Raw genomic sequence first — 13,952 nt, 5'->3', positions numbered from 1 at the left:
CTGGTTGCAAAATTACTGTTGACAAACCTAGGTGTGATAGCTGAGGAGCATATGCGTTCACCTAGACCTCTGTTAGTTCAGGTCGCCAGTGTATTGAGGTCATAGTTTGTATTGTATTTATTTGTAGCATTGAGGTGCTGTACAAACATACAGCTAAAGGACTGCCCCCAAAGGGTTACAGTCTGCTGGGGTTTACAAAACACCGTTTGACACACAACCCAGAGAGACAGACTCTGAAAACAGAGACATTCCTGGTTTTCAGGAGCACAGAGTTGCCCTGCTATTAATGCACGTTAATGCAGTGGTGGACAAAAGTCAGGGTTGGTGGGGGTGCAGGGTTGTGTTTGGGGGAGATAGGAAGACAGGGTGGGGAGAGGAGTCATTAATTTTGAGGAAGGTATGGGCAGAGGGGAGTTTGTGGTAAAATTTTTACAGGCCTGGCAAAAAGAAATCTGAGGCTGAGCCTGACCAAGAGAAGTTGACTATGGAAAGGGCCCCCTTTCCCTGAGTTGAGCTTCTGGACTGAGGTCTTTCGTCTGCCATCCCCTTAAGTGACAAGGAGCCTGCCTCTCTCTACTCAGAAGGGAAGCCAGTTTCTTTTCCTCCCTGGCTCAGGGATGGGTTTCACTTCACCCAGGTGTAAAAGTGGCAGAGTGTGACCATTATTTTAAGCTGCAGCAAGGGCAAGGAAGCCCAGACAGATGGGGGGGGGGGGGGAAGGGGGGGAACGGGGGACGAGGAAAGGAGGAGGGCAGGCAGAGACTGCAGTGACACTGCCTTCCCTGGGCTGGCTGAAGCATCTCACTGGTGACAGGCCTGGAAGCACGTGGCTACGTCATGGAAAGCCAGTCTTTCAATGCAAATTTCAACTCCTCCTACTCTATCTAATGCCTGTAACTCACATCCAAGGCTCAGGAGCGAAATCCAGGGAGGGATCTGTTCCAAATGCACACGGGTGTTGGAAGCAGGGAGAGTGAGAGGAAGAAAAGAGATCTGTCTCTCTCTCCACGTACTGTGATCTTGCTAAGGGCTAGATTTGCATCTGTTCTGCAGGGTGATTGAGACCCGCAGGTGCAATAAGATTACACAGATCACTGGGATTTGATGGTAAAATCAACACTCTAAGAGGGGAGTATACATCTTCATCAATCAGACTTGATCTGGGTGGTCGTACTGGTTGTGTGTTTTTTTCTCTCCTAGGGGCAGCACAATGGCAGTCTTTCAGTAGGATGAATCCTGTCTTGGCTTTTGTTCTGCAGATCCACCCATCCTCATAGCAATCAAGTAACAGGCTATGGTTTTCTCTTTGGGTATCTTTTGTCTCTGTTTAGTTATTGGCCTCAGCTGGGATTTCTTTACCTTACTTTTCGTTTGGCTTTATGCTGAAAAAGGATTTCTTTTTCACGCTTTTGGTAATAATCCAGTGTTGATCTAGGGGGATAAGCTGGCTGCAAAAAGCATCGATTGAGAAGTCTCAAAGAAATAAACCACGTGAGGAAAAAAAAACTGGGAGAAGATCGGAATATAATTATTTTTTCTATGGTAAAACTGGTGCCCCTCTTCAGGAGAACTGATCCCAGCTTATTATTATGCAACCGCAAGGATCTCTTCTTTCTCAGGGTGTATAAGCTGCTGGATTGCTTTTCGCCCAAATCAATGTGGTTTCTTTGGAACATTTTCAGCAAAGGATCGCATATGCTGCAGTGTCTTTGTGGCAAGAGTCTTAAGAAAAACAAGAACTCAACTGGTAAGCAATACATTGCATCGCATTGTTTTCCTTTGATGCTATCCTGTCTGTTGGCTCATTGAGGTAGCTCTGCAACCCTGCGGAGGGGAGAAAGGGAAATATAACGAGGCCAGTACGGACATGCATGTGAATATGTGTATGAAGGATCAGTTTTAGATTAGCTCCGGCGACGATGCAAACCCAGTCTGCTTCTCTTGGTTGTTTTTTTTTTTGGGGGGGGGGAGGGTATGTCCAGAGAGAAGGAAAGTTTTATATTGTTGCCCATTTCACCGAAGAGGAAAGATTGCCATGGTCGACCAACCCTCCCCCTCAGGTGCAGCTAGTTTGAAGAAGAGGGCTCAGGGGCACTTGGCTGGTGCGAGGTCCCCTGCCTGCGGTTAGTTCCTGTGCAGGGGCTATGCCACTCGGGTCCTGCTCAAGACTTTCTGATTAGCTTGTACAATATTCCCACCCAGGATCGCCTTTCCCGAGTGAAATACAACCCCCAAAGCGCACATTCTGCCCTAGCGCTCCCTCCCCCCGCTTGTGTGGCACAGACCAGGGGGCACTTTCTTGTGCCTCGAGGGAAACTAAGCCAAAGTAGACCGGCCCACCAGCAGCAGCATAGGCTGGGGTGCTTTTATTGGCTGTGTATTTCTTTGCTTCGCGTCTCCTTGGTGAGCCCCCCTTCCCTGGGTCTGTTCCCTCCGCTCCAGTGTGATGACCACGGGCTTCCATTCAAACAGGCGCCAACGGGGAAACTTGCAGTACATTACATAAGGAAGGCAAATGCAGGTGCTTTGGGCAGCCCGGTCTCATACCAAAGGGGTCACTTCCCCGCTCCGCCTTCTCAGTGCTTTCCGTCGGCCAGCAGGGTGGGGGAGGCTAACTCCCCGTCTCCGGGAGAGGCAGCCTTGCGGGGAAATACCAGCCGCGGGAAGGGAGCGAGAGCCCGGGGCTTGTGTTTGCACGAGCGGGGCCGTGATTGCGCTTGCTTTCCTGGGGTGGCGGGCTGTGCCTGCAATCCCTGGAGAGCGCGAGCGGCGCGGAGCCCGGAGGGGGGTGTGGGGGTGTGTGTGTGTGTGTGCGCGCTGCTGGGGAGGCGGGCGGGTGGGTGTGAGCGGGGCTGGCTGCCCTGCCGCGGCAGCTCCAGACGCTGGCACTGCAGTATAGTAGATCATAAGCTCCCGCTGCCTCCCTGACACCCCAACATCAACAAGCAGCAGCCTCGGCGCAGGCAGCGGGGGCCCAGCTCGAAACAGGGCAAAGAGACCCAGATCGGCGCCCAGGCGGGTTGCCAGCTTGGGCTGGTGCCCCCGACCCCCCCTTGCTCCCCCCCCCCCGCTTTGCTGCTGCTGCTGCAGCAAGGAGCAGTTCCCTCTCAGCATACCAAAGAGGCCCAAGTGCCCCAGCCCGCCGGAGCATTGCTAGTGAGGGGAGCGCTGAGCCTTCCGGAAAGTGCCAGCTCCCCCCCCCCCGGCCCCCCGCTTCCGCGCACTGCAGTGCGCGCGCCTCCCCCCCTGGCGCGGGGAACTTCCAAACCGTGCAGCAGCACCAGCCCCCCATGAATTTCCCGGGCGGCGAAAGCAAAGCAGCCGGCTCGCCCCATTCCCCTCCCTGCCCGTGCAGCCCCCAAGCAGATGCCTTCCGTGGCCACGGAGAAATTGATCTAACCTCCCCCCGACCCCTTGGCCTCTAATCTTCAAACGTGGCACTACGGTTAAGGTGGCAGGGCAGAGCAAGAGACCTGCTCGCCCTAAGACAGCGGGGAATGAACGTTTTGGGCTAACCCCGCAAGTACAAGAAATGCGCCTTTCAGGCCAGTTGTCCCCCAACGGCTTCCTGACCCTTTCAAAGACGGAAGTGTGCCTGGGCTTGTTTCTAGACGCTTCAGTTTGCATAGAGCTAGTGGGATTGCCTAGACCTCCTAGGTGCCAATGTGTTGCATCTTCTCTTTAGTGGGGAGAAGATGGGTTAATAATAGTCTCTTTGGGGAGCTTAGTGACTTGAGAAGCGCTCATCTGAAGCACTTGCTTCCCCTCACTCCCCGTTTAAAAGCCGTCTATTACACGTGGCCCCTCTTTCCCTGTATTGGGGAAAATATAGCAGAGGCTTTTGGTTTTTGGTTTGTTTAGGAACGTCCCAAATGACACAACATTATATAGCAATTCACATTCTAGTTTGGGAATGCTGAAACAGTGGACAGGGAGGTGATGGAATAATTCAAAGTGTGGCCAAGAGCAACATCAACAGGTGTCAGTTGCTTGAACCTTACTCTGTTAATGATACAATCCAAACTAGGGGTTTCAAACCTTGCTAATGTGTACTTTACTACTGTATTTCAAGCCATTTTGCTTTCCAAACCTTGCTGTCCCTTTTCCTTGTTTCTATAATCATTTTGTTACAGGGACATGGTAAGCTTTTTTACTTCTTTTCTTGCTCCAGATAAAGTCTTTAAAATGTGTTGCGAGATTGTGATACCATGGTTCACTGTTCCTAATGATTGAGGTGAAATGTTGCCAAACTCCCCTCCTCTCCTAATTGTAATAAGCCCAAGAGAAAAAGACTGATCATTCACCACTGTTTGTTATTATGACTCAGAGAAGATAAATAGGTTATGATTCTAACAGAACTACTTGGCAGTGTGCAGGGAGTGGCATTACTACGTGAATTTCTTTATCAGTGTCTGATGTACCACAGCAGTTCAGATATTAGATCACTTCTTCTACCAAGTTTTAAAGTCACATTCTGTGGCCTACTAGTCTGTAGCTGAATTTGCAACCTTTGTAAGAATGTTAGATGTGATAGGTGTGTTTTATTTTGTAAGCTCTTGAGGCTAATATCGGAAATTTACAAGGTATTTATGTTACGTTCTGGCAGTTATTTGTGTTGTGATTAAATAAAACAAGCATCAAACTGAGCACCAAAATATGTATTATCCATTCAGTCATGTCTTCTGATGTTGTGGTCTCTGACTCTAATTATTGATCGAACAAGATCTAAGTACTTTTCATTCTTTTATGACATAAATACAGCAACAGAGACTTAAACTAAAACCAAAGCATATGCCTCCACTCTAAAATCCCTTTCCAGAGTAAAATTAAACAATCATTGGCTATTTGGAGAGACTAATAAACACTAATCTTCTTGATTAGATTAGTTGATATTTTGGTAATTAATACTGCTTACTGGAAACTGATAACTGCATTGTTCTGGGTGTAAACTATTTTTTCCTCTGTCTTTGCAACAGACCAGATGTCCCATGTTTGTTCCCGTGCTCTTCTTTGCCTTTACTCTGATCTCCGTATGTGGCACATGCTCCACTCTCTTCCTTACTCACAAATGATGTACTCATTCTGAGCCCATCCCTAGTTGCACGTTGTATGAGAATCCGCCACATTGCAAAGCGTGGACTTCTCTGCCTGTCATCGCACTGACTCAGACGTAAACTTTTAATAAAGGGTTGGGTTTGAAGGGTGAATGATAACAGTTCTGTATGGAGTGCTTAGTGCTGAATAAAATGCACTGGTGGGTGTTTGAGCAATTAAGATCCACTGATTGTTATGAAGCATGTTTGTCACTCTTTAGACTATTAAAGAGAAGCTCTGTTTCAGAAAATGCAGCCGGGACTGTACATTTTCAAATACTCCTTTCTTTTCCCACTCTTATTGTAAATTCTCCCTTGTGAAATCCATCTCCCAGCCTTCTCCTGATCAGGACCCTCATGCTCTGTCCTAGTTTCTGTTATTTCCTAGTGAATTCTGAAGCCAGCCCTTCCATAGTTATTGACACAAGGCATTACTTCAGAGAAAGCCAACAGTAATAAAGCAAAGGGCTGCTGGTCTAGAGAGTTGTACAAGTCATGTTCATATCAGGTCAGGAAGTTTTAGTTTATCTCTAATGGGACATGGAAGGCTAAAGAACATTTGTGTTTCAAATTATGGATCCTGGGAAGAAGAACTGTCTCTGTTTCCTAAAATTGCATGACTGTTATCTACTTCACATTTCTTGTAAGGAGAGAAAATTGTAGAACTCATTTGACTTGTTTTTACTTACAATTGGAAAGAATTTTCCTTTTTAGCTTTTTGAATTTTAGTAATACAAGTTAACTGAAATTTCTGTGGTCTGTCAATAATGTAAACATTACAATCTTTTTAGATTCACAAGGCCCCATTCTCTACTATCCTGCAGCTTGTGTAGTCAGTTCCCCCTAGGCAAACTGGGTGTAAAATGCTACCATTCTAATATGGTGGAAATGACTACACAAGGTGTAGGGTAATGGAGAATCAGGGCCTTCTTAGAGAACATTTTATAGTGATCTAGGCCATAAAGGCCTGATCCAAAGCCCAGTGAAGTCAATGGAAAGACTTCTGTTGACTTCAGTGGGCTATGGATCAGGCCCTAACTGTGCATATGTTTGGTTAGGGAATGTATTGATTATGTAATTATTTTAAGGTTTGAAGGATTGGTAATGGGACATTTTTCTAACCTCTAGGCTTTTGGTTCAAATTTAATTGAGACTGTCAGTGCCTGAAATTTGTACCATATGACATCTGTTTGGTTGCCTATGGAAGATGAGTTGATTGTTTCAGTCCATTTCCTAACGGACAGGGGCTTCCATCACAGAAACCACTATCATGTTTGCCACCCTTGTTCTCTGTCTCAGCAGAGAGAGAATGTATTAAATGTTCTTCTCTGTTCCTTCCTACGGAGAGGCTTCTTTCCAAGTTAAATTCAAGAGATATTGCTGTGGGGGAGCTGGCATTTCTGTTTTATATAGACTGTAAATATTTTGTGGATACAGAAATTTAGTTTCCATTAGTGTCAATCCAGGACCATTCTCAAGCCAATATCCATGTAAAAGGAAGAAAATGCCAACTGCAAATGTGGAATCCTATCCCAATATTTAAAAAATGGGATCTCCAGACAATCCCTTGATAACCTCTTTCTTCATTCCCCCCCCCTCCACACACACACAAAAGAAATGATTGAATATTGTTCTGAAGAAGTTTATAAATGTAACCATGCAAAAATGGAACTGTTTAAAACACAGACTTAGGCTCTGCATTTTACGGGCCCATTGTGTGTCATTGTTTGAGTTATAATTAAGTTAGGGTCAGATGCTGCAGCCCCCTTACTCATAAAAAACAAACCACCCACTAGAAACCAAAGGGTGTTTTGCCTGTTAAGGACTGCAGGATTGGGCCCATGGTGTTTCTTTCACATTACAGTCAATGCTGCTTTTCAGTGTTAATACTATAGAATACAGATTCAATATTGATTTTAGGTGCACAGCACGTTTTTTCTCCAAGAGCACTCAAATGTAAAATGGCCTGTTTACATGTATCTCACCCACTGAAGCTTTTGCTCTCCATGGAATATGTTTTCTGAATTTATACAAATTTAATTCTTCTCTGATCAAAGTAACTTGCATATTGCACTTGTTAAAGGGTGAAATGTATTCCTGCTCATGAATCTTCCTCCATGATACATATGCTTACACTTAGTTCAATGTCAGTTAATGATATGCCATTTGTAAATGAATTAATGTTTAAAAGGATCATTTGGACCTAGGGAAAATATGCAAAATGTATGTACAGACATTATTGGGTTTAATTTTGTAATTATGCAGTTTTCATTTGAGGATGATATTTCATTTACTTATCAGTTTGGGAGCAAAACTGCTATTGACTTCAGATCTGAGTAAGGGTTGAGTATGAAATTCAGGATCTGACCATTGACAAAGATCCAGTAAATGTCTGTTAAAAATATAACCTGAAAAAAAGAGAAGTTATTTGAAGTGGAGAGATTTTCAGAAAGACTTCATTTACCTTTTAAAAAAAAGTAATAACATTTTCTGTCCTCCCCCCCCCCCCCAAGTAATATGTTCTGTAGTTTTCATGTACTTACTCAACTTGGAGAATGAAGTGTTGCAGCAAGCTGTCAGGTCAAATAATGTGGCTGGATTAAAGAGATGACTGTGCTGAAATAGACTACGTTGGCTCTCTAGAACCGTTAGCAAATTCAGAGGTTGTGGGTATGAAGCCTACTAGAAGAGGGTTTAGACGAGGACTGTCTTGTCATCTAGGAAACTAGAGACCTGGTTCCATACTTGGTTCTGTCAGTGACTTCCACTGTGACTTTTGGACAAGTCATTTAACTTCCCTATGTCTCAGTTTCCCCCTCTTTAAAGATACCAAACAGTGGCTGAACATTGTGCAATTCCCCTATTTTTTACAGCTTCTTCTGAATTATTAGATCTCCAGAGGCAAGTTACCAGGCTTGATGGACCAATAGTATTATCTGATAGCAAAATTTACGTTCACTTTAATGTTTTGTTTCCTTTTTTCTCATCTATGGGGAAAAATGGGGGGCGGGGGGGTTACCATCTAGCATAGGGATTCAACCACTAATGGATTGAAACCTACAAACCAGAGTATAGTTCTTATAACTGCAGTGCCACTTACCTCAAGAAGGGACTGTGTGTAGTAGTAAGGTAGTATGCTTGGAAATAAGGTTTGCAGGATTGGGCCCTTTAGATTTAGTTCAGAGCGTGTCTGCTTCTCATGAGGAGTGTGATTTGAGTGTTAGAACAAGTGAAGGAGTGAGAAATGACAAAATGAGTGGGTGGCCCATATTTTTATCTCCGATCATGTGCTGAGGTGCTGGATTTTAAAAACTAATTTATTGTGCTGTAGAACTGGATTCAGCACAGTACTGAGCCGTTCCTGGAGTTGCTGAGCATCCTAAACCCAATGGGAGTTGAGGGTGCTGGGCATCTTGTAGGTCTGAGTCCACAGTGAACAAAATGTGAGTACGTAGCCTATTTTCTTTAAACTACTCTGCACCAAAGGTAAATACAGTATTCATAGTAAAAGAAGTCAGTGCCATTATCCAGCACAGAAACACCCCCCTCAGAAGAGAACCTTCACTTTGGAGTGAAACCTTCCAAGAGTCATTAAGTGAAAGCCTTTTAGTATATACATAAACAAACAGAATCTTGTTTTTATATTCCTTTTAACATATCACATTAAAAGTATCGATTGCCTAGATAGCTGATATTTAATGCAAGCAGTTGCAGATGTGAAAAATTTCTTGAGAACTCAGAATAAAAAGGTTTTCTGTAATAAAATTCAGCAGACTTGTTTAGTCAACACACTGAGTTGGACATGTATCATAATTTTAATTAACGGACTCTTAAGATAGAATGGAATAGTGCTGTGGAATAGCAGTAAATGACAGACAACTGGTGATGGAAATTGACGGCATGATTTTAACAACCATACATTATTATTTTGACTTTTTCCCTAATTACTTTAATTTTAATTGGAAAATGTATGAGGAATTTTATTGAGCTATTTTAATATTTGCATATGAAAAGTAATCTCTTGGAAATTATTTGGCTTAATCAATTTGTGGTGTTAAAATTAAATAGGTCCCACCTGACACTAAAATAGTTCCAAGGTTAAACATTTTAACCTTGTTGGAATTGTTTTTGGTTTGCTATGAGATAGCGATACAGGTTAGCTGTAATCCTGTAAGAAAATTTTGTTCTAAGTAGAGTTCAGGAAGGCCTATATTTATGTGAGTTGGTACAATGTTAGACTTGTCTGTTTTGAGAAAAATCATAATGAAATCAAATATCAACTTGCCTTTGTGAAGTTTTACAGTTTGAAAGAATACCCATCCCGTAAAATGCTGTGTGGTACAAAGGACTGCACAGATAAGGTACATGTGCAGAGGGCCCTCCAGGGACAGATATCTCCATGTCCATTCAGAGGCAAAGGATGTTTCCTCCAGGGAGCCTTCTGCATCCTTGGGCTGCTGCAGATACCAAGACATTAGGACACCTGACTTTTTGCAAACCCCATTCTCTTCACCTTCCCATTGAGGACTTGGGGCTTCTCAGGGTTTGGGTGACAGGGAGGAGGAAGGGATGAACCCATACCAGATGTACAGTCCCCCTGTATGGAGATCTGAGGTGAAATGCTGGTCCCACTGAGATCAATGGAAAACCCGCAGTGGGACCTGGATTTCATCCCGACTGGGAGTAAATACAGCCTGAAGCTGAATGATTAACTCACTGAGGGTCTATTGAGGGTAATCCAGAGGGACCTAGCCAGCAGCAGAATGGCTGCTACTGCAGCCATGGGACCCTGAGGAAGGGAGACCATCCATGTATGCAGACTATTACTACTTCCACAGATCTAGAGGAATCTAGAGGATCCTCAAGATCCATATGAATAGAAGGCATCATCTCCTGCAGACTGTTCCCCTGACCCCTAGTTCCTTTGCCTTTGGGGCATACTGTAGGGGGGACTACTTGTGTGTGCAAAGGTTTGTAAAATTGCGACCCAAAGTCACATAAAACACCCTGGATTAGGGGATGGATCAAGCAGAAGGAAGAGGCTGCTTATAAGGGCAAAGGCTTCTGTTTACATACAGATTTCTTGGTAGAAGCCATGCTGGAAAAGGAAATACTGAAGAATTCCATTGTACTTTAATGAGCTTTTGAATTGAAAATGTTAAATTTTTAAGCTTGCCAGTGCATGGTTGTGGTTCTTGAGTAAATGTATTTTCTTAAGCATGTCCCATTTATGCCCACTGCATTTCAACATTATATGACGGAATGCGCAAATGAATGTTTCCATTTCTATCTGGCATTAGGGAAATATCACACAATATTATTGGTTGTTGGTAACTTTCACAAATTCATTCCTTTTTTTCTGAGTTAATAAATTCATTGACCTTGACTAAAGCAAATGTTAACTAACAGTAGAAAACTTAGTGCAAGTTACAGTAGAAGACACGAGGAAAGACTAGGGTATAGGGCTTATCTAAGGAATAGGGAAACTTCTAGGAATTCAATGCATTCGTTATGATAAGCGGTATTAAAGAAAGTACAGAGCTATACCAAAGAGGATCTTAATAAGGGTTACATTAACAGTATTGTTATAATTAACTCATGTTCCTTCTGACAACTTGAGATGGGCCTGAACCAAAACCTGCGATCCTAATGGCCCTTAGTATTGGCGTGTAAGAAATCTGAACTTGGCAGATTCTCTGTCTTTATCATTGGTCAAACCAAATGATCTCCCAGCTGAATGTCCCTGAACTTTAAAGTGTTTAGAATAAGGATCTGGATTTTGTGGTTTGAATCCCTATCTACTTACAGCATGTTTGTAGTAGCTTTTTAAAATGTTTATACGCTAATCTCTTATGAAAGACTTTTTGATTAGGCTATGATCTGTTTTTCAGCTTCTGTTGAAATCTATTCATTCTGAGCAAGAGCAAATTGTCGCTATCTGCAGCTCAGATCCATTAAAATTGGGGGGAGGCACCCCAAAGCTTCATGCCCCTTTGACACTTTTCTCCAGCTGCTCTAAAGACAGGATCTTTTCACCCAAACCAAGCAGCCTTCTTCCTTCTCTTCAACTGCAAGCACAGGGTTGCATGAGTGGGCAGTTCCAAAGTTTGCTGGTGTCTTGGTTGCCTCTCAGTCCTGTCCCTGATCTGTGGATCTGGCCTTGGTCCATCCCAATTCTATAGCTTTACTGAAGGCTAACCCTGCTTGTTTCCTCCAGATTTAGTACTTCTACTGGGTGCTATTTCAGACATTTCACAATTCTGTCCTTTCTTTTTAAAACTGTGGGAAAAAATAGCCATTGCCTCTAATTTCTTTTAATATGTTTTTAAGGTCTTTCACTGCTTTTTAAGACCCAACCAATGATAGTGAGCACACATAACAGTGATTGCTGGTGACTTGATTATTATTGAAAGGAAAGTTGGTGGATTTTCCTAATTTTCTAAGGGTTTGGGCATGAGCTATCTAAATGGCGAATTTCCCACTTTATGCCAAAGTGCTGAAACTGAGTAAATGTGGATGTGCTAAAGCTCCTGGCGCTGACTCCACAAAAGAAAAGCAAACCTTTAGGAGAGTTCAAGAGATGAAAGGGCAAATTCTGGCTCTTCCATGGATCTGTGGAAGGGCTCCAGTGCAAGAAAAATGATGGGCTACTGTTGTGTTTGGGGACCAGGCTTCAGAGACTCTTGTACAGCAGGACCCTGCACCTCCACTTACCTGTGGAACCGGCCTCTGCAGCTCTTCCCTCCACTGTAACACACTGTGGGATGATCAGCTGACCTCTGGAACATTTCCAGTGGGGCAACTATTTGGAAAACAGCTGGCTGAATCCATTTCTCCTTTCTGTACTCTGTAGTACTAAGCACTGACTGGAAAGTCTGAAACCTGTTGGGCTAAGGGTTGTCTCTCTTATCTCTGAGATTTTTTTTGGTAAGCTCTCTCCCAGGCTCCCCACAAAGAAATGCCTGCGAGAATAGCTTTACAAATCAAACAGTTCTTTTGGCTCTTCTTTTGCACCTATAACCATTTAGATTTTTCTCTGTAGTTTGGACTGGATTGCTAGGTGGTGAGTGGGAACTGTTTGTGTGATTCGTAAATAAGAGGGGAAAAAACCAAAGTCTTATAGAGATGTATGCTTTATATATTAAAGTCCCACATTTTTAAGGAGGGCTTAATTCTGGATATTCAATCCCAGTGGCATCAGTGGAGTTAAACAAGTGTAACAGACCATAACTTGGACCACTGTGTCTGTCTGCAGTAAAATTCTGCAGTGCGTACATGTGTGCTACTGAGTTTAACTGGGCAAGAAGTCAGAGGGTATGTGTGTGATAGTGAGAACTGACTAGCTGCATCTGATATTATCTTCCCAATTCTTTTTAATTTTGGCTTTCTTCATAGTTTATATGGCATGGTACAGGTGGAGGATTATTGGCCTGAAAGGGGGATGAATCCTATGATTTGTGGGCAATAGAGGATGTGGTGTTTCCTGGATGAAGACATTCAGTTGGCGTGAACGTACATTAGAAAATGTTGGCTTATTTAGCACACTGACAGCAAAAATGTCAATCTCAAGAATCAAAATGCCATATGACAGTGAAGAAAATACACTTTGGTGGCATTCCTGAGGATGTCCAAATAAATATAGTGTAGCGTGGTAAAAAATGTGTACTATGCTGCACACTTCTAAGGACAATGAGGGAAATCAAACCAGTCCCGAGGACATGCAGATGCGTGTCTGGGGCTTCTCTGAACAATCGTGATTTGAATTTCATTGCCTCCTGAATGCTGGGTTGGGGACATTACATCCCAGATAGACCAGCTCCCAGAAGGCACTAAGGAGGAGCCAGCAGTTTTGTTCCTTTTTACCAATGATGCAGATGGAAGTAGAATGTAGGTTCTACAAACCAGGTTAGGAATGTTTTGACGTATTGTAGGGAAAAACATTAATGTGCAAGATGAGTAAATATGCTGAGAAAGGGCACACTCACTGCAGTCAGTGGGTGTTTTGCCATTTACTTCAGTGGCTAGCTAACTGGATGGAGAACTGGCTTGGCTGCTGAACACTGTGCCTGTTAGTGGAAGCAATTTGGGATAGAGGATGGTGACACAAGAAGATTGGGATAGAACAGTGGTTCCCAAACTTGCTCCGCCGCTTGTGCAGGGAAAGCTCCTGGCGGGCCGGGCTGGTTTGTTTACCTGCCACGTCCACAGGGTCGGCCGATCGTGGCTCCCAGTGGCCGCGGTTCGCTGCTCCAGGCCAATGGGGGCTGCTGGAAGCGGCGTGGGTCATGGGACATACTGGCCACCGCTTCCAGCAGCTTCCATTGGCCTGGAGCAGCGAACCGCGGCCACTGGGAGCCGCGATCGGCCAAACCTGTGGATGCGGCAGGTCATCATACCGTCCCGTCAGGGGCTTTCCCTGCACAAGCGGCAGAACAAGTTTGGGAACCACTGGGATAGAAGATGAGTACGAAAATCAAGGAAAGAACATAATGCTCCTCTGTAGTCATGTGATGGGGTGACTACCCCACTTTCACTCTGCAGGTTTTAATGCAGGTCAGATGGGCCAATCGACCAATTAGGCAGCTAATTAATGGGGGTTAGCTGGACAGGAATAGGTGGAAAAGGCAGACACTCCCAGAGAAAGGGAGGAGTCAGTGGAGACTTCGGACTGTAGTCACTTCCTGGGAAGAGGAAGGAGGTTTTGGGGAAGTGGTAGGCCCAGAAAGAAAAGGAGAATCAGTGGTCGGAAGTAGCCCACAGATAGAGCAGTGAGGCGAGAGAGAGAGAGAGAGAGAAGGCCGAGGCTGCTGAGCAGAGGGTCCCTGGGTTAGAACCTGGAGAAGAGGGTGGGCCCGGGTT

At 44.3% G+C, this 13,952-nt stretch overlaps 1 protein-coding gene across 1 annotated transcript in view; it reads left to right on the top strand.

Moving 5' to 3' along the window:
• The first annotated feature begins 882 nt into the window (after positions 1-882).
• The window catches only part of FGF14 (fibroblast growth factor 14), a 618,100-nt gene continuing 605,030 nt past the window's right edge, over positions 883-13,952 (top strand). Inside the window, exon 1 of the mRNA XM_037896444.2 lies at positions 883-1,747. Within this exon, the coding sequence (XP_037752372.1) occupies positions 1,540-1,747 (208 nt within the window). The 5' untranslated portion in view covers positions 883-1,539. The remainder of the gene's footprint in view (positions 1,748-13,952) is intronic.

Source organism: Chelonia mydas, chromosome 1 (genome assembly GCF_015237465.2).
Source record: "Chelonia mydas isolate rCheMyd1 chromosome 1, rCheMyd1.pri.v2, whole genome shotgun sequence".
NCBI classification, from domain to species: Eukaryota; Metazoa; Chordata; order Testudines; family Cheloniidae; genus Chelonia; species Chelonia mydas.
Note: the sequence above shows the minus strand (reverse complement) of the source record. Positions and strands in the feature narration are given on the sequence as shown.